The 21,235-nt window shown below is 57.7% G+C and overlaps 1 protein-coding gene across 1 annotated transcript in view; it reads right to left on the bottom strand.

The window, feature by feature from the left end:
- Nucleotides 1-1,437: 1,437 nt before the first annotated feature.
- Nucleotides 1,438-21,235, bottom strand: part of KCNG2 (potassium voltage-gated channel modifier subfamily G member 2) — a 33,221-nt gene continuing 13,423 nt past the window's right edge. Inside the window, exon 2 of the mRNA XM_079943516.1 lies at nucleotides 1,438-3,377. Within this exon, the coding sequence (XP_079799642.1) occupies nucleotides 2,577-3,377 (801 nt within the window). The 3' untranslated portion in view covers nucleotides 1,438-2,576. The remainder of the gene's footprint in view (nucleotides 3,378-21,235) is intronic.

Below are 21,235 nucleotides of genomic sequence, written 5' to 3' on the forward strand. Positions count from 1 at the left end.
TCTTGTTTTCCTTCTGATAATGTGTTAATTGAAAATATCTATTTTAATTAAAAAATTAATGCCGTAGAAGTTCAAATACTAAAAAAAACAAAAAACATGAAGGTGCCTTTTGGGGACTTCACTGCTGAGCCGGGAAACAGCACTGAACAGGCTCCCGTGTTCCTCTGGGGAGCGAGCCCTGGAGCTGCCCTTCAGACACAGAGGAGAGAGAGCTGTTTCACAGGCCCAGCTGCTGCCCCGAGAGCTCTGAACCCCGAGCTCTGGGCACAGCCATCCACCGGGGAAAGGGCAGACGTTTTTAATAGCCCCACGAGAAGCGGGGCTTCTAGTGAAAAAAATATAGGAAGGTGACTTTTCCCCCAAACCCTAAATGCCCTGTTTATTTTTATAGCTCTTCCTCTCAACGAGGATAGCATTTTGGAAATGGGAACAAAATGGTGCTGTTGCCCCAGCTCCTGGGGTGCGTGAGAAAGTTCATCTCGTTCAGTTGAGCTGCTGAAAGCTCTGAGCAGATAAAGAGCTGCAAACGGTGCCGGCACCCTGCCCACAGCTCTCGAGCTGCCCTCACCACCCCAGCCCCGGTATCCAGCTGGCCAAGAAGAAACTCTGTGCGTGTGCGCGCGTGCGCGCAGAGGCGGGGGATGCATTTTCCCCAAAGATAAGGAGTACAGGAATTGGGGCTATTTTGGAAGCAAATATGGGGGTTTCCAACCCTCAACATTGACGGTGGAGCATGTTCAGCCCTGGAGCTGCCCTGTTCAGTCTGAGTGGCACACGCGGGTCAGCTGGGGGTGGGGGAGGGCCCGTCAGGGCCCAAGGGAGGATGCACAGCCTGTGCAGAAAGCAGCCCTGAGGGGAAGGGGAGCGCTGGCTGATTCCTGGAATGTCACAGACGCAAGTCACCCCCTAAACGCTTTGCAGACGTTTTGGGGTCAACCAGACAGCTCTGGCGGGGACCAGGATCCTGCATCTTGGGGCTGTGGAGCCAGAGGGTTCTTCCGGATCACTCTGGTTGTACCGATGGGGAAACTCAGGTGCAGAGGGGTGTGCCTGGCCCACTCAGCCTGCCCACTGGTTTGGTGGCCAGATCAAACCCAGTGCCCCCGCGTGAGCGAGTCGTGAGTCGGCGGGAACGGACCTTCGCTCTCGGCACAGCACTTGGGGGGTTGAGACAGCTGCATTCGCAAACTCAGTCTCCTGTCCTCCCTCCTGCAGTGCTTTCGAGCGTTTTCAGCAGGTGGCCAAGGAGGCAGTGATGGCAACACCACGTCTTGCAGGAGACGCACAGAGCTGTCCCATAGGAGTGTCTCCAGTCTGGGTTTCCTTGACATGCATGAGGGAGCAGGCCGGCGGGGACCTGGCCAGTTCCCGGCCCCCAACCCAGATGGGCAACCGAGGCCACAGCCAGCGGAGCCTTCCAGAGCGCAGCCGGAGGGACGGTGTGGGGGGGGTGGTCGGGGTGGCGGTGGGGAGACGGAACAGACAAGCCAGCGGCTGGCGCTCCGCCCGCGTGGTGGGCAGTGGGTGTGCTCCGCCCCTCCCCACACACCCGCGGTTCCCAGCAGGATGGCCGACGGGCACCCCATCCCGTGACCCGAGGTGGCCTCTGGTCTTGCAGGGCGCCTGGGTGCCCTCAGAGCCACTGCGGGGGGCGGGGGAGGACAGAGGACAGCTGCCTTGGGTTACTCCACCGCTGACCGAACCCTTGGAGGGAAAATCGGCGAGGCCTCCCCGCCCCGCAGGAGGAAGCGGTTCTTCCCGGACGACCAGCCGTGCTGGGTGACGAGCGAAGTGACGAGCACAGATTCCTCTGGCCTCCAGAGAAGCAGCTCAGTCACCCCGGGCGGGGCCGGGGGCCGGGGTGCCCGAGGGGAGGGTGGGGCCGGCTGACGTGCAGGCCTTCAGCTTTGCCGGGCATTTTCAGGGGCGAACAGATGAGGAGGGATCCCGGAAGATCCCCACGGAGCTTGTGCCGGGGAAGGGAGGTCAGAGGTCAGGGCTGGGACCTCCCTCTCCCGAAGGAACTGGCGTGCTGTGAGCATCAGTGTCACACCTCTGTCCCTACCGCTTGGCAGCGATGTGGGCTTCTGCAGGCGTGATGAGGAGACCCCCTCTGATGGGCATGGCCCACTGTGGGTGACACGGCGGGCGCAGGAAGGGACTGTGCCCTCTCCCAGCCCCACTGCGCCCCACCCCCACCAGTGACGCGCAGGGGAAGGTCAAAGTGAGGCCTGGGGACGAGCTACAGGCTTGGAGCTTCTGGGATCGCTGAATTTACTTTTAGCTGGCCATCACGGAGTCAAAAGTCCAGAGGCAGAAGGAAAGCGGAGGACAGGCTGGTGACGCTCCTTGGAGTTCAACTCCAAAGCACAGGATGGCTGTGACCCCCCGATTCAGGCCGGGGTCAGCCCCGGGCCAAGTTCTGGGCTGTGCGGAGCGAGCAACATGCACGGCAAAGGGAGCCGGGCCCCCAGAGTCGTCCCCGTCCCTCCGTGCGCAGCGGGAGGCGAGAATGCGGTTCTGGTCCTGGAGCTCCAGGGGAGCAGCCTCTTCGCCGGTGCCGCGTCCCCGCCGGGTCAGGGCGGCCCCGCGGATGCCCACAGCGCGGCCGCGGAGTCCCCGGTCGGGCCGGCACCGTCGGGGCCCTGCGAGCCGTCGTCCTCCGCGGCGGAGGCGCAGGCAGAGGCGGAGTGCGTGCTGTCCTCGCGCAGGGCGGGCTCGGGGCTGGCGGCGCGCTGCTGCTGCTGCTTGAGCTCCGAGTAGGAGCGCGAGAAGGTGTGGAAGATGGAGGTGACCGGGAAGGCCATGAGCAGGATGCCGCTGAGGATGCTGCTGAGCGCCACCACCTGCCCGGGGAGGCTGCGCGGCACCATGTCGCCGTAGCCCACGGTGGTCATGGAGATGACGGCCCACCAGTAGCTGGCTGGCACGCTGGAGAAGTCGCGGCGCGCGCCCAGCTCGCGCTCGGCCAGGTGCACGAGTGGCGCAAAGAGGGCCATGGCCACGCAGAGGAAGAGCAGAAGCAGCCCGAACTCGCGCGCGCAGCGGCGCACGGTCAGGCCGAGCGAGCGCAGCCCCAGCGAGTGGCGCGCCAGGCGCATGACGTAGAGCACGCGCAGCGCGCGCAACAGCCGCAACACCAGCCCCGCGCGCTCCAGCAGCTTGTTGCCGCCTGCGCCCGGCCGCGCCGCCAGGCCCACGAGCAGCGACACGTAGAAGGGCAGGATGGCCAGGATGTCGATGATGTTGAGCGGTGTCCGCAGGAAGGCACACTTGCTCTCAGCCTGCAGCGAGCGCAGCAGGAACTCGAAGGAGAACCAGGCCACACACACCGTCTCCAGCACAAATAGGTTGCGGCACTTGGGGGAGCACTCGCCCTGGGGGGGGAGAAGGGGACACGTGTTGGGGGCAGGGAGGCCTGTCCCTCCCGGGCTGCCCTTCCTCCTGACGCCCACCCGTGCACATGTGCCACTGTAAGGGCAAGGGTTGTACACCAAAAAAGCCCAATTCCTGTAAAAAGAAAAACAACACAAAAATTTACTGGGAGGTTGGCTTCCCACAGGACAGCAATCAGAGCTCAGCGGACCAACTCCCCAGCAAAACCAGAGAAAATCGTTAAAAAACAACCACTTAAAGTCTCTGGAAACACTCCTGAGGACAACAGAAATTGACAAATGTATTCAAGAAAATCTGTGGAAATTGGTTTAAAAAGGAGTCTTTGGTATTTGAACCGAGACTCCCCCAGCGTCCCAGCTCAGCGAGGAGGGGGCTCCAGTCCAGAGGCTGCAGCCACCAACGCGGGGCTCCCTGGTCCCGTGGGCCGAGTCCCCGGGGAGTGCGGCTGGGAAGAGGGGCACCTGCTCCCACGCAGCCCCCACCCCTGCAGTGGAACGGAGGCTGTATCTTGAGAACGCCGGGACCCCCAGAGCCCTCGCCCCCGCTTGTGAGGGTGGTTCCACGCCAGGAGAGACGACAGAGAGGACCTCAGCCCGCTGGCTCCCCGTCTCTCTGCAGGGCAGTCAGCTCAGAGAATGGGGGTCACCAAGGAAGGAGCTTGCCACTGCCCCACCCCCAGGCCCAGAGCCCTGGCACAGAGATGCTGTGTAGCGGAGACGCAGACTGTAAGTGAGATGCCCCTGATCACTTCCAGAGGAACCGACTTCATTTGCAACAGAAAGTGGTGAAGTTCAAACCCAAGGGTGCTCTCAAGAGTGGTAGAGGTTGCAGTGAAGGAAAACAAGAGGACGTTTGTGGACCTAATGAAGACACAGCCTAGGCTGTGGGGTGGCCAGTTTGCAGGAGAGAACTGGGGTGCAGAACTGGAGGAGCCCTCCTGGAGTCAGAACGAGTATCAGCTGACCTCAGAAACTGTTCCATCCTGAGAGCCGTGAAGCGGCTGGATTGGCTGCTAGAGGAATTTATGCCCAAGGGCAGCTGAAAACAATAGAGCAGTCAGCCAGCAATCAGAGGACTTTCAAAGTTCCATCAGGGAAAGAGACCCAAGTGCTACCAAAAGCAGTGTCCTCCCAGGGTGACTGGGCCTCTTAGAGGAGCAGCGCCAAGGGCTGGACATGCGTGCGTGCGTGCGTGCGTGTGTGTGTGTGTGTGTGTGTGGGGCAGGGGGCAGGGCAGGAATGGACTTCACTAAAATAATCCAACCAATCACTAAACAAGCAAATGACAGTAATGTGCCCTGAACTGGGGAACAGGGGAAGGCAATATCCAGTGTTCCTAAATTGTATTGTCTAAAATGTCTAGTTTTCAATAAAAAATCACAGTGCAGGCAAAGAGACAGTGAAGTATGACCCACACATCAGAAATCAGGCAACAGAACTGCCAACGAGAGCGACCCAACGTCAGATTGAACAAAAAGCTTCAAAACTGCCCTTATAAACACATTCACAGAACGAAGGAGAACTTGATTAAAGAAGTAGTGGAGGGGCGTCCCCGGGGGCGCAGCGGCTGGGAGTTCGCCTGCCGATGCAGGGGACGCGGGTCCGTGCCCCGGTCCGGGAAGATCCCACATGCCGCGGAGCGGCTGGGCCCGTGAGCCATGGCCGCTGAGCCTGCGCGTCTGGAGCCTGTGCTCCGCAACGGGAGAGGCCACGGCAGTGAGAGGCCCGCGTACCGCAAAAAAAAAAAAAAAAAGAAGAAGAAGAAGAAGTAGTGGAAGGTATGATGACAATCCGTTCCATCAGATGGAGAAGATCAATAAACAAAACTTTAAAAAGAACCAAGTGGAAATTTTGAAGTTGAAAAGTACAATCACAAAAAATTCACTGTAGGAGCTCAGCAGTGGATGTAAACTGTCAGAGAAAAGGTTTGGTGAACTTGAAGATCGATTGGTGACGATTACGCAGGCTGAGAACAGAGAGACGCAAGGATCGTGCTGGAACCAGGGAATCCAGGTACCAGCAGGAAGGGGAGAGGAGAGGAGGACAAGAGTGTTCGAGAAACCGTGGCTGAAAACTTCCAAATCGATTGAAAAACAAGGACCTACACACCCAGGAAGCTCACTGAGCTCCAGCAGGGAAAAGACATCACAGGAAAAATGCTGACCGCCAAAGACAAGGAGGAAACCTTGGAAGCAGCAGAGACAGCGACAGGTCACCTGAGAGCTCACTCTGGCGAGATTACGCCTACATCCCAGCAGAAAGCAGTGGGCAGTGTGTTCAAAGTGCTCAGAAGACACCCGAGAATCCTACATCCAGCAACGCTGTCATTAAAAAAGGAGGGTGACATAAAGACTTGCCCAGATAAACAAGACTGAGAGCTGCCTTACAAGAACTCGAAAGGAAGGTCTTCAGGCTGGAAACCAGTGATCCCAGAGTCTTCTTAGATGTGACACCAAAAGCAGGAGCAAACAAGATAAAATAGATGAATTAAACTGAATCAAATTTAAAACGTAATCGCTTCAAAGGCCTGAAGTGCTCCTCTTCAAAACCCTTCTGTTCAAGCCCTGACTGTTAGTACCTCAGAAGGTGACTTTTTGGAGATGAGGTCTTTAAAGACAGTCCGCAGAATGGGAGAATATATTTACAAATCATGTACGATAGGGACTTGTATCTAGAATACAGGAAGAATTCCTACGACTCAACCATAAAAAAGACAAACAACCCAATTTAAAAAATGGGCAAGGGATCTGAATAGACCTCTCTCTGAAGAAGATACACAAGTGGCCAAGAAGCACATGAAATGGGGCTCAACACCGTTAATCATCAGGGAAGTGCAGATCAAACCCACTCGAAGGTCCCACTTCACACCCACCAGCACAGCCAGAATGAAAGAGCAGACGACAAGTGCTGGAGAAATCAGGGCCTCGCGCACTGCTGACGGGAACATGCAACCGTCCAGTCACTTTGGACAAGAGCCTGGCTGTTCCTCATACAGTTCCTCACATGACCCTGCAATTCCACTCCTAGGTGTGAGCCCAGAGAAGTCAACATGCACGTGCGCAAAGCAGCTGCACACGGATGTTCGTGGCCGCACGACTCACAACTGGAAACAACCCAAATGTCCATCCGATGATTAATGGATCAGCAAAACTTGGTAGCGCCGTACAAGGGGACATTATCGGGCCACGGAAAGGAATGCAGCGCTCGTTCCTGTTACAACACAGACGAGCCCTGAAGATGGTTCAGAGTGAAAGGATCCAGTGACACAAGACACGTGCTGGGTGGTTCTGTTCTCACGGATCCAGAACAAGGAAATCTATAAAGACAAAGTTGATCCGTGGTTGCTTGGGGCTGGTGGGGGGAGAGGTGGGGCCGGGCAGTGAGTACTGAAGGCACTGGGTCTCTTCTGCGAGGTGGAAATGCTCTAAAATCAGACGGTGGTGACGGCAGCACAACCCGCGAACATATGACAACCCGCTGAATCGTACACTCAAACTGGGCAAACTGTACAGTGTGTGGATTATATATCAGCAAAGCTGTTTTTTCTTTTGTTTTTGCAGTACACGGGCCTCCCACTGCTGCGGCCTCTCCCGTTGCGGAGCACAGGCTCCGGACGCACAGGCTCAGTGGCCACGGCTCACGGGCCCAGCTGCTCCGCGGCATGTGGGATCCTCCCGGACTGGGGCACGAACCCGTGTCCCCTGCATCGGCAGGTGGACTCTCAACCACTGCGCCACCGGGGAAGCCCAGCAAAGCTAATTTTTAAAAAAGACATTAATTAATCTCACAGAGTGTGGCTGGCTGGGTGTGGACAGTGAGTGAGGACCCCGGTGTCGGGGCTCCGTGTGCAGGGGCGTCCAGAGCGGAAGCCAGAGAGTGTGCAGACGTCCCCAGCTGCCCCGTCTGGCCACGTCTCACCTTTGACCCCGAGCCCCCAGCCAGCCCAAGTCCCCTCCCCAGGGTACCTCTGTCACTGCTGAGGAACAGAAGGAAAGGTCAGGAGAACACACCAGACTCAGTGGACGCCCCTGATGCTCTCTGCTGTCAGTCTCGGCGCGGCTCACACCGGGTGTGAGGGGACCCGGGGCCTTGCACCGCCCCCACCTGGCTCACGTCCCTCTGAGTCCCCGCCCAGCAAGAAGTGGTGAGCTTCCGTCGCCAAGCGGACCGGAAGTGAGGACCCGCCTGGTGCTCCCAACGGGGAGCAGGTCGTGGTTCAGAAGACATTTGCAGCGCTGGCCTCGGTGCCCTGAGGGCGCAGAGGTGGGCAGGACCCCGCAGGGCTGCTCCCCAAGCCATACACCAACGTGTCAATGGGGAACCTGGGGCACCCCGACTCCCGCTAACCTCTTCGATTTGCACTTTCTGAGCCAGCCGCCCAGTGCCCAGGGCGCTGTGTGTGTATCGAGCGGAGCCTGGCGTTCTCACTAATGAGCTGTCTGAGCCCAGCGCCTTGGCCTCTACGTCAGTCACCCTCCCGGCCGTGTGCTTACTTCCCCGCGTGGCCCCGGAAGGTCACCGCTTTCGCATAAAGCCCTGAATGTCACTGGGCAGGTCCATCCTCAAACAGAGGTGCTGGCGGCTCCAGCTGGATGAAGGGCTCCCACCCCACCTCGGTCTCGGACCCGCTCGTGGGGCACACGGGTGGAAAAGCCGAGTCCACTCCCGAGCAGCGAGGGTGGGGGTGGGCGCTCCAAGCCCTGAGGGCGAGCCTGGGGCACACCCTTGTCAGGCTCTGAGAGGTTACAGCGCCTCCCCGGCGGCGCTGATGCCCCGGGCCTCTGACCACCTGGCACGGGGCGTCCCGCTGGGCCTGGGGCCTTAGGACACAGCAGCTCCAGGATTTAGGCAGGAAGGCGCAGCTGGGGCCGTGGGGACTGACAGGGTTGGAAACCTGGGCGGGGGAAGGGGACCCGCTGGTAGGTGAGCGGGAGGGGAAGGTGGAGCCCCAGGTCGTACCTGCCTCACCTGCTCGGGACTCTGATGACCTCAGCCCAAGGGGTGCTTGGGGGTCCCGTGACCCCCCGCCCCAGGAGCAGCCCGACGACGCCCCCTCGTCCAGGCCGACCTGGGGCTCTGGGTCCCCCGTCATCCCTGGGCCAAGTGCAGCCGCTGGCCCCCCTTCAGGTGGGCTGCGGCCACGTGTGCTGGTGGGGGAGGGACAAAGGCCCCCCGGCCCGCCCGCCCCGTGCTGGAGAAGCGACCCCAGCGCTCCGGCCTGGGGCCTGACCCATCCGGTGGGTCCGGGAAGAGGCGCGTCCTGTGAGCGCCGCCCCTCACCCCCTCAGGGACCAGCCAGGAGGTTCCCTGGAGGCAGCTATGTCTGGAACTTTGAGTCCAGAAGATGACGCTGATTTATCATAATTTGACACATCTGGCCTGTTTGGCCAAAACTGGGTCAGCGGTAAATCTATGTTCCGCTGGTTCACCCACTTCTGAAGGCCCCACTGCCTGCACTTTCACTGACGCCGGTAGTTAGGCCATAGCTGCCCCGCACGGGCTGCTGTGCGCCGGCCGCGGGGTGATGCCGCCCCTGCCCAAGCCGAGAGGACCTTTCACACCCCACCTGCCCGGCTCGAGGCTGGGGGCCCCAGTCGTCCGCTCTTCGTGCCCTCCGCTCCCCCCGGGGGCTGACCATCAGGGCCGGACGGGGCGTCTGCTAACGGCTGCCGCCCCCCAGCTGTCGGGGTGGGAAGGGAGGGCTCGGGTCTCGGGGGCTTGTGGGGGACACAGAGACTCCGGATCGGTCGTTTCTGGAGGGAGAGAAGGTGGACCCTACACCCTGGGACGGTCGCAGGCAGTGGGGGACCTCCGTGTCTGGTCTCGGTGGGTGGGACCGTCTCACCTCCACACCACCCTTCGCGTCCCCCGGGGGTGTTCCCATGAGAACCGCAGGGCCACCTCTGACCCCAGGAAGACGGCCTGGAACGTGCCAGAGCCAATCAAATGGACCAGCGACCCCCAGAGCCCAGGGAAAGGGCTCCCCCTTCAGAATCACAAGCACCTTTCGGCTCCACAGAGGAAACAGGAGCAGCAAAGGGAATCCCAGGACCCAGAGCCCCTTTCTCTGGCTGGGCCGCTACCACACTGGAGCCCTGACCCCCTCTCGGCCCCTCCGCCTCCGGCCACCCGTGGGTGCGGGGAGCTGAGGGCGCAGCATCTGCTGTAAGGAACCCCTGGGCTCCGCAGGCTGGACCACGCGCGACCATCACAGGCCCGCCACTCACCAGGACCAGGTGCAGGGGGTTCTCACTGGGGGTGCAAGAGCCGGGCTGGGGGTGGGAGGGAGGGTCCCACACAGGCAAGGGGGCTCCTGAGGAGGGGGGAGAAGGGACAGGGAGGTGCGGGTGGCCCAGAACTGGCCTCGACGGCTGCGGGGCCCTGGGGTGGCCCGGTCGTCCTCTAGGGCAGGAGGCCAGAAGCATAGCTGTGGGGCTGAGGTGGGAGCTGCATGGGGGTGGGCAGGGCCCCCAGCACTGGAGGCAGGGCCTTCTCCCCAGGCTGCAGCTCCCCCCGCACAGCCTGCACTGGTGCCACTCACGGGCTCCGCCAGGGCTCCCGTGAGGCACCGCCACCTCCCCCAGAGCCCTGGGTCCTGTCTGGTCCCACGGGAGACTTCCTTTCCCAGGGAAAGGCCGCAGGACGCCGCCCCCTCCCCCGGACGGGATTCGGCACCAGCCTGCGAGTCTCTGCGTGATGCTCCAGCCGGCGTTGCCCTGGGCGCTGGGTCCCTCCCCTCTCCTTCCGGAAGGGTCACTGGGCGTCCTTCAATTACCTGCGGCTCAAGAACCAGAGGCCGCTGCCCCCAAGGAAGCGGCTCCGTCACCGCGGCGTCGAGCCTGCGCTGACCGCGACGTGGACGCAGGGCAGTGGGCTGTGTGGCCACACCGTCCATGTCCCCGCACGTCCAGAAATGTCGAGGCCGCACATCAGATTCCGTGCGGGACTGCAAACCTACGTGAACGCTACTAGCCACCGTCACCGAAAAACCAAACGGAGCCGCTAGCGTTCCTCCAGGGCTGCGGCAGCCTCGGGCTGGCAGACAAGAACGTTTTCACGTTTATCAGAAATTGCTGAGCTGTTCCCCTCAGGAGCTCCATAATTCACCCGCTTCCCCACCAGGCCAGGGTCTCGGGGGCCCCTGCCCCAGGCCAAGGATCAAGGGGGGCCCAGAACACTGCGCAGAGTATACATCGGCACGAACGGCTCACAGATACATCTGAAAAGCCTTCAAGGGTGCGCACCCTTCGGCCTGGAAAGCCCGTTTGGGGAGTGGGTTCTCAGGGACTGTCAGACACGAGCCCACAGGCTGACGTGGAAGGATACGCGCTCCGGTGAGGCCGGGGCTGGAGCCGCGGAGCCACCGCTACCAACCCCGAGGCCCCCGCGCCGCCTCTTCACAGCCAGGCTGTCCCCACCCCAACCTGGCAACCATGGATCCCTGCCTTTTCCAGACGCCTCATAAGCGGACTCACGCCGCGCGTGTGGACTTTCGAGTCTGCTTTTCCCACGTCGTATCCTGAGACTCGCGCTGCTTTGCTCTCTTGCTGACGGCTTGTTGCATGGACGCGCCAGTTACCCCTGCATCCGTGGGTGTGCGTGGCGGTGCTTTCCAGTCTGGGGTTGATGCAAAGCGGCTGCGGGGCTTCATTTCTCTTGGATAAATACACCCGGGGGTGCTGACCCCATGTAACTGACTCATTCATTCCACAAGCTTTTCGGTGGATTTCCTGGGATGTTTTGTGTGTTCATAGTTTTGCTGCTTCCTTTCCCATCATATACTTGTCTTTCTTTTTCTTGCTTCATTGCACAGGGGAGGACTTACAGAACGATGCTGAATTAATAGGCTTTATTCCCCATGGCAGGGAGAAAGCATCGTCATTTATCTTTCTCATTCCGTATGTCATCAGCTGTAGGTTTTTTTAAATAGGTGTTCTCCACCAGGTTAAAGAAATTCCCGCTATTTCTAGAATTGAACGCTTTTGTTTTAATCGTGAATGGGTGTTGACTTTTGTCAAACACCTTCTCCACATCTATTGAGATAACCAGATGGCTCTGCTTATTTATTTATTTATTTTTTTTTGCAGTACGCGGGCCTCTCACTGCTGTGGCCTCTCCCGTTGCAGAGCACAGGCTCCGGACACGCAGGCTCAGCGGCCATGGCTCACGGGCCCAGCCGCTCCGCGGCACGTGGGATCTTCCCAGACCAGGGCACGAACCCGTGTCCCCTGCATCGGCAGGCGGACTCCCAACCGCTGCGCCACCAGGGAAGCCCCAGATGGTTCTTCTTCTTTGCTGTGTTAATACTGTGAATTACATTGATTGATTTTCAAAAGTTGAACCAGGCTTGCTTTCCTGAAAAGTTCCACTTAGTCACGACGTGTTCCCCTTTTATACATTGCCGTACTTGATTTATTAACATTTCGTTGGAGTTTTGCATCTATGTTCATGTGAGACACTGGTCTGTGGTTTTTTCCTTTCCTTAGTGTCTTTGTCTGGCTTGGTGCCAGGATAATATTGGAAGTGTTCTACTTTCTGCAAGAGATTGTGCAGAACTGGCATCATTTCTTCCTTAAACTTTTGGTAGAATTCACCAGTGAAACCATCTGGGACTGGAGTTTTCTTTTTGGAAGGTTTTAAACTATGAATTACATTTCTGTAATCAGCATAAGGTTATCTACTCCTTCTTGAATGAGTTTTGGTGACTGAACATGTTTTTAATTATTTTTGTTTTACGAAACAAAAAAGATAGACTTATAAAGGAAGAAACAGTATTCCTACCGCGACCCATCTCCCAGGGGCAGGAGCTCTCAACTGTTCCTTCTGCTACAGTTACTTCCATACCTTTAGGCAACGTGCTTAGCTGGCTTACTGATGTAGTAACTGTACACAGTTCTATGACTCTGTGCAGCTGAGGATTCGGTTCTCTGACACCATCCCCGCCACACCCATGATCCCTTTCCTCTAGAAACAGGGCTGTCACGCTTTGAGGTGAAACCTGGAGCTACTAAGATAAGGTGGGGATTCTTCACTGCCGAGCCAGGCTGTGGGCTACGCTGCATTACTTCTTTTTCCCTCATAAAATGTTTTCTTTTTTCCTTCAAGTTTTATGGCCCCGTTCTGAAGTTGCTTAGCTTGCTGTAAATCATGGTGTATTTTCTCCAGATTGAAAACACACCGGACGGTCCTGTTTCCTTTCCAAGGCCTGCCTCCCCTTGCAGGGGCCTCTGCCCTCCTGCTGTGCCCTGTGGTCCGCAGCGGCTCTCAGCTCCTCTCTGTTTGGGGCTCTCCGTCCACCTTGATACGCGGGTTCTCCTCCTCAGTTTACTCCATTTTTCTGCCGAAGCACATCCTCTGGTACCCACCCCCCCCCCGAGAGGAGGTACGCGGCGGGTACGTCTTTGAGCCTCTGCACGTCTGGAGAGTCCTGACTCTACCTCCATGCTCTGGCCTGATGTAGGCGATGGGCAGAAAGTCCATTTCCACTCGGAAGTTTGACGGTGCTGCCCCATCACGTCCAAGCTTTCAGTGCTGCTGGTGAAGCTTAGCACTGACAGGGAGAAGCGCTTAAACCTCAGTCAATGCATTTCCAACCGAAGGGACCGTGTAGCTGGCAGAGGTCGGAACCCGAACATGGCCAGCTGGGCCTCCCGAGCCTGCCACCCCGAGGCCACCCAGAGTTCCTCCTCGAGGTCCATCTGAGGGCCACCCCCAGGCCCACTCCACCCCGAGGTCTGCCCCAAGCTCCCTCCCCTGAGGTCCGGCGCCGTGGGGACTGTTCACCCGTCACGATTCCCTGTCTTGCGGAAGTTCTCGGCTGTCTTCTCGGGGCTGGTCAACCTAGGACCCGGGCCCTCGGGTCCCAGAGACTCGGGGTCCCCGTGTCCTCCTCTCTGTCTGCTCATCATGATCTCCTCCCAGTGACGGCTGCCCTCCTGGCTCGACCCCTGACTCCTTCCCTCCCCCGACCTCTCCACGTCGTCTCTCAGCGCCCCCTAGACGAGCGCCAACCCTTCCAACCAGGCGCTACGATTACATCTCACCCCTGTTGGCTCTGTGGACGTGGCCCTTCCCCTCGGGCCTCCACAGGGACCAGTGAGGCCCCTTGGGGTCTCCTGTTTCCTTCAAGCTCCACCTTTGCCCGTCTTTGCCATGGGCTTCCTTTCCCAACAGGCCTCTCCTCCTCCGAAGGCCGAGGCACCGTGTGGAAGCTGCCCGCACCACGGGCCCGTCGGCCGCCAGGCTTCGCAGGTGAAAAGCTGGGGCGGCGGCTGCGTCGGGGTCCCGATGCCGGCCGGTGGGACTCCACCCCGTCGAGAGAAAGCGCCTCCAGAGGAGGGTCGTCCAGGTGCCCGTGGCGGGTGCGGGGTGGCTGAGGTCAGCCATGGCAGGCTCTGCCCCACCCTACGCGGCTGCACCCCAAGCCCGCTCCCGGGCTCAGGGCTCCTGGGGGCAGGCGGCCGGAAGCAGCCCCGTCGGGACAGTGGGACCACCGGGGACAGGCCAGGCGGGCTCCACACCAGGGCCTTCTGGACACCAAGTGGTTTTGGAACTGTTCTCGGGAGGTGCGGCCTCCACGGCCCGGCCCTCGCTCAACACCGACCCTGCTTTGATTTCCTAGTGAAAATAAACAGCCGGCCGGGTTTCCTCAGTAACAGAGGCTGAGGGGTGGCCAGTGGCTCGGTGGGCCGGCGGGGGGGCAGCAGAGGCCTGGCCTGGCTGCACCTCCAGCCCCTGCTTCGTTCTCATTTCAGAGCATCAAAGATTCAGCGGCATTCGTCCTGCCGAGGCGCCTGCTGCCCCTATTAGACTGTGTGCAACCACTCCTCGTAGATAAACCCAGATGTGAGGGCGAGGAGAGGAACAGGGGCCGGGCCGCGGGGGGCGGGACTCGTAACTGCGAGGGCAGCGCTGAGCTCAGCCCGGATGGCTGTCGCCGGCCTGAGGGATCCGACCCCAGGGAGCGTCCCACCGAAGACCCCGAGGCTTGCGGGCTCTCCCTGTGTTTATCTAGGGTGTGATTAGACCCTTAAATGCTCACGTCCCTTCGCTGCCTGTGTGCGCTCTGGACAGATTCTCGTCCCTCCATCCATCCACCGCGGACCTTGTGTCTGGCAAAACAGCGAAGCCAAGCTGTGGCCTGCAGCTGGGGCACCAGCAGGGCCACAAAGCCACCCCGTCACAGACGGGACACTTGGAAGAGTAAAGGGCTCGTCCTTACTCACTGAGCTGGTCGCTCGTTAACAGCTTCGCGTGCGGGTCTCCTTTGTGCCGCCCGTGAGTACCTTAAGGAAAATACTTATGAACTCATTTCACCAACTCCAAATTTATAATAGTTTGAGCTGAACTGAGGTTTATTTTTTCCGGTTACCTATGGTAACAGGCTCTTGTAGTACAAATGGATAATTAGGGGAAGGAATATTAAATCCACTTAAGAGAACAAATGGTTAAAAAGATCAAACAGTCATTTACACAGAAATAATGAATGTACTCATTTCGAACTGTCTGCACTGAAGCAGCGCTGTCAGTTGACTTTCCTGGCAACAGCCCACGAACCAGTTTTGTGGGGTCACACGGAAAGAAATGAAGATACCTTGGTTACGAAGTACTCCACCCTCTGCCTGGCTGGAATGAGCCTGTCTTCCCGTTGGACCCACCCGCATCTTCTGGTCCCTCCCGGGAACGATGTGCCGGCCCAAATGCTGGAGGGGTTCAAGAACCAGACAGAACCGCAGCCACCAGCATCTTCACGCTCGGTGCCCTGAGGAGGGAGGTCGCTCAGTGCTCACAGCTGCGAGCATGTCTGAGCTACAGGGTGTTCGCTCATCCTTTCCACCAGCTCGCTGAGTGTGAGCGCTGGGCACCCTGCTCCCAGGGCCCCGCCATCCTCGCGGGAGCGGCCCACGTGAGCCGCAGACACAGACGAACGACATGATCACAGACAGCGCCGCCGCCCAGGAATTAGTGAAGAGGGCGTCCGTCTCAGGGGAGAACAGTTCCCAGCCGGGAACCTGAATTCCGTCCGAGTCACAGGCAACGGCACGAAGTGGGCAGGCGCTGCTCTTCGTTTGCTCGCCAAGCTTAGTCCTTGCTCCTAGGGAAGCCCTCCCGCAGGGGTGGGCGTGCTCTTTCCAGGGAAACAGGTGTGCTTCCCCCTCTCTGTCCTGTGCTGGGCTTGGTCCCACCCGTCCGTGCGGCGCCCCTGACGCACAGTTGTGCGAATCCCCCTTAGCCCTTGGCGGCAGCGACTTGATCGCACCCTCCCGGCTGCTGGGTTCAGTCGCGGCCCCTCCGAGATGCTACGCACAGGGCGCTCGCCCCGCGACGCTTTCCGGCTCCTGTGACCCGGGCAGGAGGCGGCTCCTGGTGCCGACCAGAAGGGCCCTCGTGCCCTGGCTTCCGTGCGCTTTCTGACTGGCTTCAGCAGGAGGTGATTTTTCCTGGGAAAGCAGCCCCTCCCTGCCGACCTCAGCACGTCCATCTGGCAGCTGAAGGCACAAATGCACGGGGCCAGGGGCAGGGGCCCTGCCCATCACGGCCACCACAGCAGCGGCAGCGCTGTGGACCCGCAGGACCAGCCAAGGTTTTCTGCAGGACCCAGGGCCGTGCCAACACTGCACGGACATCCTTGGGGCAGAGGACGGAGGGTCAGGCGGGCAGGGAAGGCTGAGCGGGGGCGTGCGTGGCGGGGGACCCCGGCCGGAGGCTGGCAGCCCCTCTCGCTCAGGAGGGGCGCAGTAGATGTGTGTCATCACACTGGGGGAACGTCCGCAACGCACACACCGACTCAAGAACAAACAACCCAAGGCAGGTGGATGAAGAAGGAAATCGTCAGAAGTGCAAATGCAGGTGGAGATGCAAAAAGAGGACAGCCTGTAGTGAGCGAATGCAAACGTAAAAAGCCAGGCAAACTGTTATCAGGTCGCCCAGCACCGGCCGGGCCCGGGGTCCAGGGGCTGGAGCCCACGAAGGCATCGCAAGGGCCCCTTGGGGCAGCGTTCGGGGCGTGGGCTCACAGCCCCGCCCCCGACAGGTACAGCTGAGGACCTAGTGAGCAGAGTGGTCGAGCGGTGGAAGATCCGTTAGCAGATGTGACAGGAAGGGCTGGAAACGAGAGCTGCAGGGAGGGAGCGCTTAAAATTACCAAATAACCGGACCGCTTTGACGTTACTGTTACGGGAGCCAAGTGGCCACAAGGCACTACTGCACCACTTTTACAGTTTCACGAAGAGGCTTCGGGAACAGAGGCAGTGAAATGCACTCAGGCTTCAGCAACCACCTCTCATCTGATTTTCACTTTGTTCTGTACACGGCTCTGTACCTGCCACGCTTCCGTAAAGAAGGAGCATCACGTTTACAACCAGGAAAACACTCTGAAGCGTGGGTACGCGTCAGGCTGGTGGGAGCAGAGGGACAGGCCGTCTGGGCAGGCGCGCTGGGCGGGCGAGGGGCCTGGCTGACCGCATCCAGGACAGGGTCTGCGGTGCGGTGGCTGTTTTCTCCCAGCTCTGCACCCAGCCGAGCCCACGTGGCCGTTCTCACAGGAGCGCAGGGTTTATTTCTCAAGATGCTCACTGCCAGGTCACATCAGAAAACAGCAGCTCTCCCAGTCCCCCAGTCTCCGCTGAGACCTTGCTCCTTGGGGCACAGCCCGCTTCCCTAGGAGCTGCCCGTGTGGGGATTTCACAAACAAAGCCGACCCGCTGCAGTAACCCTGACCCTCGCTCACCAAAGAGCTTGTGGGCGCTGATAAATTAGAAGTTGGGGTTCTGGGAACAGCCAGTTTGCTGAATTACAACAGTTAACGTTTTCTCATTAAAAAATTCCTTCATGTTATGTGCTCAGGTCTGTTCCCGCTAACTGGCTGGTGCTGGATGAATTTTGCTGCCTTCAACGTGCAGCTTTTAAAAAGCAAAATACCTCAAGCCCGTGAGGGAAGTGCTGAGGCCATGGCCTCGCGTACGCTGGGAGACACCCTTGATCGCCACTCATTTCCAGGCACGTTCAAGGTTCTCACAGCTGCCCCGACACCGGCTGCCGTGGAGGAGCGAGGCACGGGTCCCCTGGCACTGACTGCAACACGAGGTGACGCCCGTCCTCCCCGCCTGGGGCCAGGGAGGGGCCTCAGTGGGGACGGGCTGGGTGGGGACGGGCTCAGGGAGGCCCGCTGGGCTCTACCGCTTTCTCCTCTGTCCGCTTCTCTCTCCGCTCTGTCCTGGAGCGAGAGACTGTCCGAGGGCCCGATCGAGGTGGCTGTGTCGGGAGACCAGGACTCAGGCCTCCTCACTTGAAGCCGAGGGCAGTGGCCAGTCTCGCCCCTGGAGGCTGGAGGGGGTCAGTGCAGACTTGGGGTGCGGGGATGGCATGGGGACCCCCGGTGGCACCAGGAGGGAGGGTGGGGAAGCGACCAGAGGGCTGTTTCCTGGCACAGCGGCTTCCCAGTCACCCTGCCCCATGGTCTCCACACCAGCTGGGGAGACGGAGGCCCCCGCCCTGGGCCCGGGTCACATCCTGAGTGCGATGAGGCACCTGCTGACAGCCATGCAGGGGCCGGTCGTCTGATTCCCCAGCTGCCCCTTCGGCCTGGCTTCCCCTCTGCTCCCACTGCGGACCGACAACTCCTGCTGTGTCGTTTACAGAAACCAGTGTCTGGAGAAGGAGAGTCAGTGCCTGGACGCGGCCTCGTCGCCGCCGCCCACCCCGTATCCCGCACGTGCTTTAGCATCTTGTTTGCAAAAGGGTAAAAAGCTGTCACTGGATTCTGTGTGCAAAGCGCCGTCCACAGCAGTTTCCAAGCATTATTCAGTTTAACCTCAGCAGCTCTGAAGTATCTGCATTTCACAGACGAGGAAACTTTGGCTCTGAAAGGACGTGGAAGTGTTGTCAGGTCTTCAGCAGTGGGTTACAAGAGCTGGGGCGGGAGCCCTGGTCTGCATTTAAGTCTGAGAACTTAACCAACACCCAGTTTTGCCTCTTCCGGTGACAGAGAAGGTGAACCAAAGGCCTTGGCCAGATTATGACACAGAGAACCTTGGGACCGGCTTCCAGTTCTGCACGTCAAGAGCTTGGCAGTCGCCGCTCCCTCCAAACAACAACTGAAAATCTGAACAGACTGGAGAGTCAACAACTCTTCTTGGGCCGTAAGAGAGGTGAGGTCACAGGGCAAATCACTGCCCCCCGAGGACTGGAGAGACAGACGGGTGGACGCAGGGAGTCCCGCTTCCTAGGGCAGAGACTCGAAGCTGCCGTGGGAACCAGGGCCAGGCAGGAAAACCCGACTGTGATTTTCCAATTGCTGGAGGCTCAGGGTGAACAAGTCTGAGAGTTAGAAGCTCCAGGGGACCCTGTCAGGGGAGGCCCTCAACACTGTGAGATTAACCACCAGGAGGTCAATGAGGTTCTCACAGCAAATGTGGGAGAAGAGAAAACATACAGGGCATTGGTTCAAGATGGCGGAGTAGAAGGACGTGTGCTCAGTCCCTCTTGCGACAGCACCGGAATCACAACTACCTGCTGAACAGTGATCGACAGGAAGACACTGGAACTCACCAAAAGATACCCCACGTCCAAGACAAAGGAGAAGCCACAGTGAGACGGTAGGAGGGGCGCAATCACAATAAAATCAAATCCCATAACTGCTGCGTGGGTGTCTCATAGACTGGAGAACACTTATACCACAGAAGTCCACCCACTGGAGTGAAGGTTCTGAGCCCCACGTCAGGCTTCCCAACCTGGGGGTCCGGCAACGGCAGGAGGAATTCCTAGAGAATCAGACTTTGAAGCCTAGTGGGAATTGACTGCAGGACTTCAGCAGGACTGGGGGAAAGAGACTCCACTCTTGGAGGGCACACACAAAGTAGTGTGTGCATCGGGACCCAGGGGAAGGAACAGTGACCCCAGGGGAGACTGAACCAGACCTACCTGCCAGTGTTGGAGGGTCTCCTGCAGAGGCAGGGGGTGGCTGTGGCTCACCAAGGGACAAGGACACTGGCAGCAGAAGTTCTGGGAAGTACTCCTTGGCGTGAGCCCTCCCAGAGTCTGTTATTAGCCCCACCAAAGAGCTGGGTAGGCTCCAGTGCTGGGTTGCCTCAGGCCAAACAACCAACAGGGAGGGAACCCAGCCCTACCCATCAGCAGACTAGCGGATTAAAGTTTCACTGAGCTCTGCCCACCAGAGCAACAGTCAGCTCTACCCGCCACCAATCCCTCACATCAGGAAACTTACACAAGCCTCTTAGACAGCCTCATCCACCAGAGGGCAGACAGCAGAAGCAAGAACTACAGTCCCGCAGCCTGTGGAACGAAAACCACATTCACAGAAAGATAGACAAGATTAAAAGGCAGAAGGCTACGTACCAGATGAAGGAACAAGATAAAGCCCCAGAAAAACAACTGAATGAAGTGGAGATAGGCAACCTTCCAGAAAAAGAATTCAGAATAACGATAGTGAAGGTGATCCAGGACCTCGGAAAAAGAACGGAGGTGAAGATCGAGAAAATGCAAGAAATGTTTAACAAAGACCTAGAAGAATTAAAGAACAAACAAACAGAGAAGAACAATACAGTAACTGAAATGAAAACTACACTAGAAGGAATCAATAGCAGAATAACTGAGGCAGAAGAACGGATAAGTGACCTGGAAGACAGAATGGTGGAATTCACTGCAATGGAACAGAATAAAGAAAAAAGAATGAAAACAAATGAAGACAGCCTAAGAGACCTCTGGGACAACATTAAATGCAACAACATTCGCATTACAGGGGTCCCAGAAGGAGAAGAGAGAGAGAAAGGACCCAAGAAAATACTTGAAGAGATTATAGTCGAAAACTTCCCTAACATGGGAAGGGAAATAGCCACCGAAGTCCAGGAAATGCAGAGTCCCAGGCAGGATAAACCCAAGGAGAAACACGCCAAGACACATAGTAATCAAATTGACAAAACTTAAAGACAAAGAAAAATTATTGAAAACAACAAGGGAAAAACGACAAATAACATACAAGGGAACTCCCATAAGGTTAACAGCTGATTTCTCAGCAGAAACTCTACAAGCCAGAAGGAACTGGCGTGATATATTTAAAGTGATGAAAGGGAAGAAACTACGACCAAGATTACTCTACCTGGCAAGGATCTCATTCAGATTCAACGGAGAAATCAAAAGCTTTACAGACAAGCAAAAGCTAAGAGAATTCAGCATGACCAAACCAGCTCTACAACAAATGCTAAAGGAACTTCTCTAAGTGGGAAACACAAGAGAAGAAAAGGACCTACAAAAACAAACCCATAACAATTAAGAAAATGGTAATAGGAACATACATATCGATAATTACCTTAAACGTGAATGGATTAAATGCTCCAACCAAAAGACACAGGCTCGCTGAATGGATACAAAAACAAGACCCATCTATATGCTGTCTGCAAGAGACCCACTTTAGACCTAGGGACACACAGAGACTGAAAGTGAGGGGATGGAAAAAGATATTCCATGCAAATGGAAATCAAAAGAAATCTGGAGTAGCAATACTCATATACGATAAAATAGACTTTAAAATAAAGAATGTTACAAGAGACAGGGAAGGACACTTCATAACGATCAAGGGATCAATCCAAGAAGATATAACAATTATAGATATATGTGCACCCGACACAGGAGCACCTCAATACATAAGGCAACTGCTAACAGCTATAAAAGAGGAAATCGACAGTAACACAGTAATAGTGGGGAAATTTAAGACCTCACTTACACCAATGGACAGACCATCCAGACAGAAAATTAATAACGAAACACAAGCTTGAAATGACACAATAGACCAGATAGATTTAATTGATATTTATACGACGTTC

Source organism: Stenella coeruleoalba (assembly GCF_951394435.1).
Source record: "Stenella coeruleoalba genome assembly, chromosome: 14".
Taxonomy (NCBI): domain Eukaryota; kingdom Metazoa; phylum Chordata; class Mammalia; order Artiodactyla; family Delphinidae; genus Stenella; species Stenella coeruleoalba.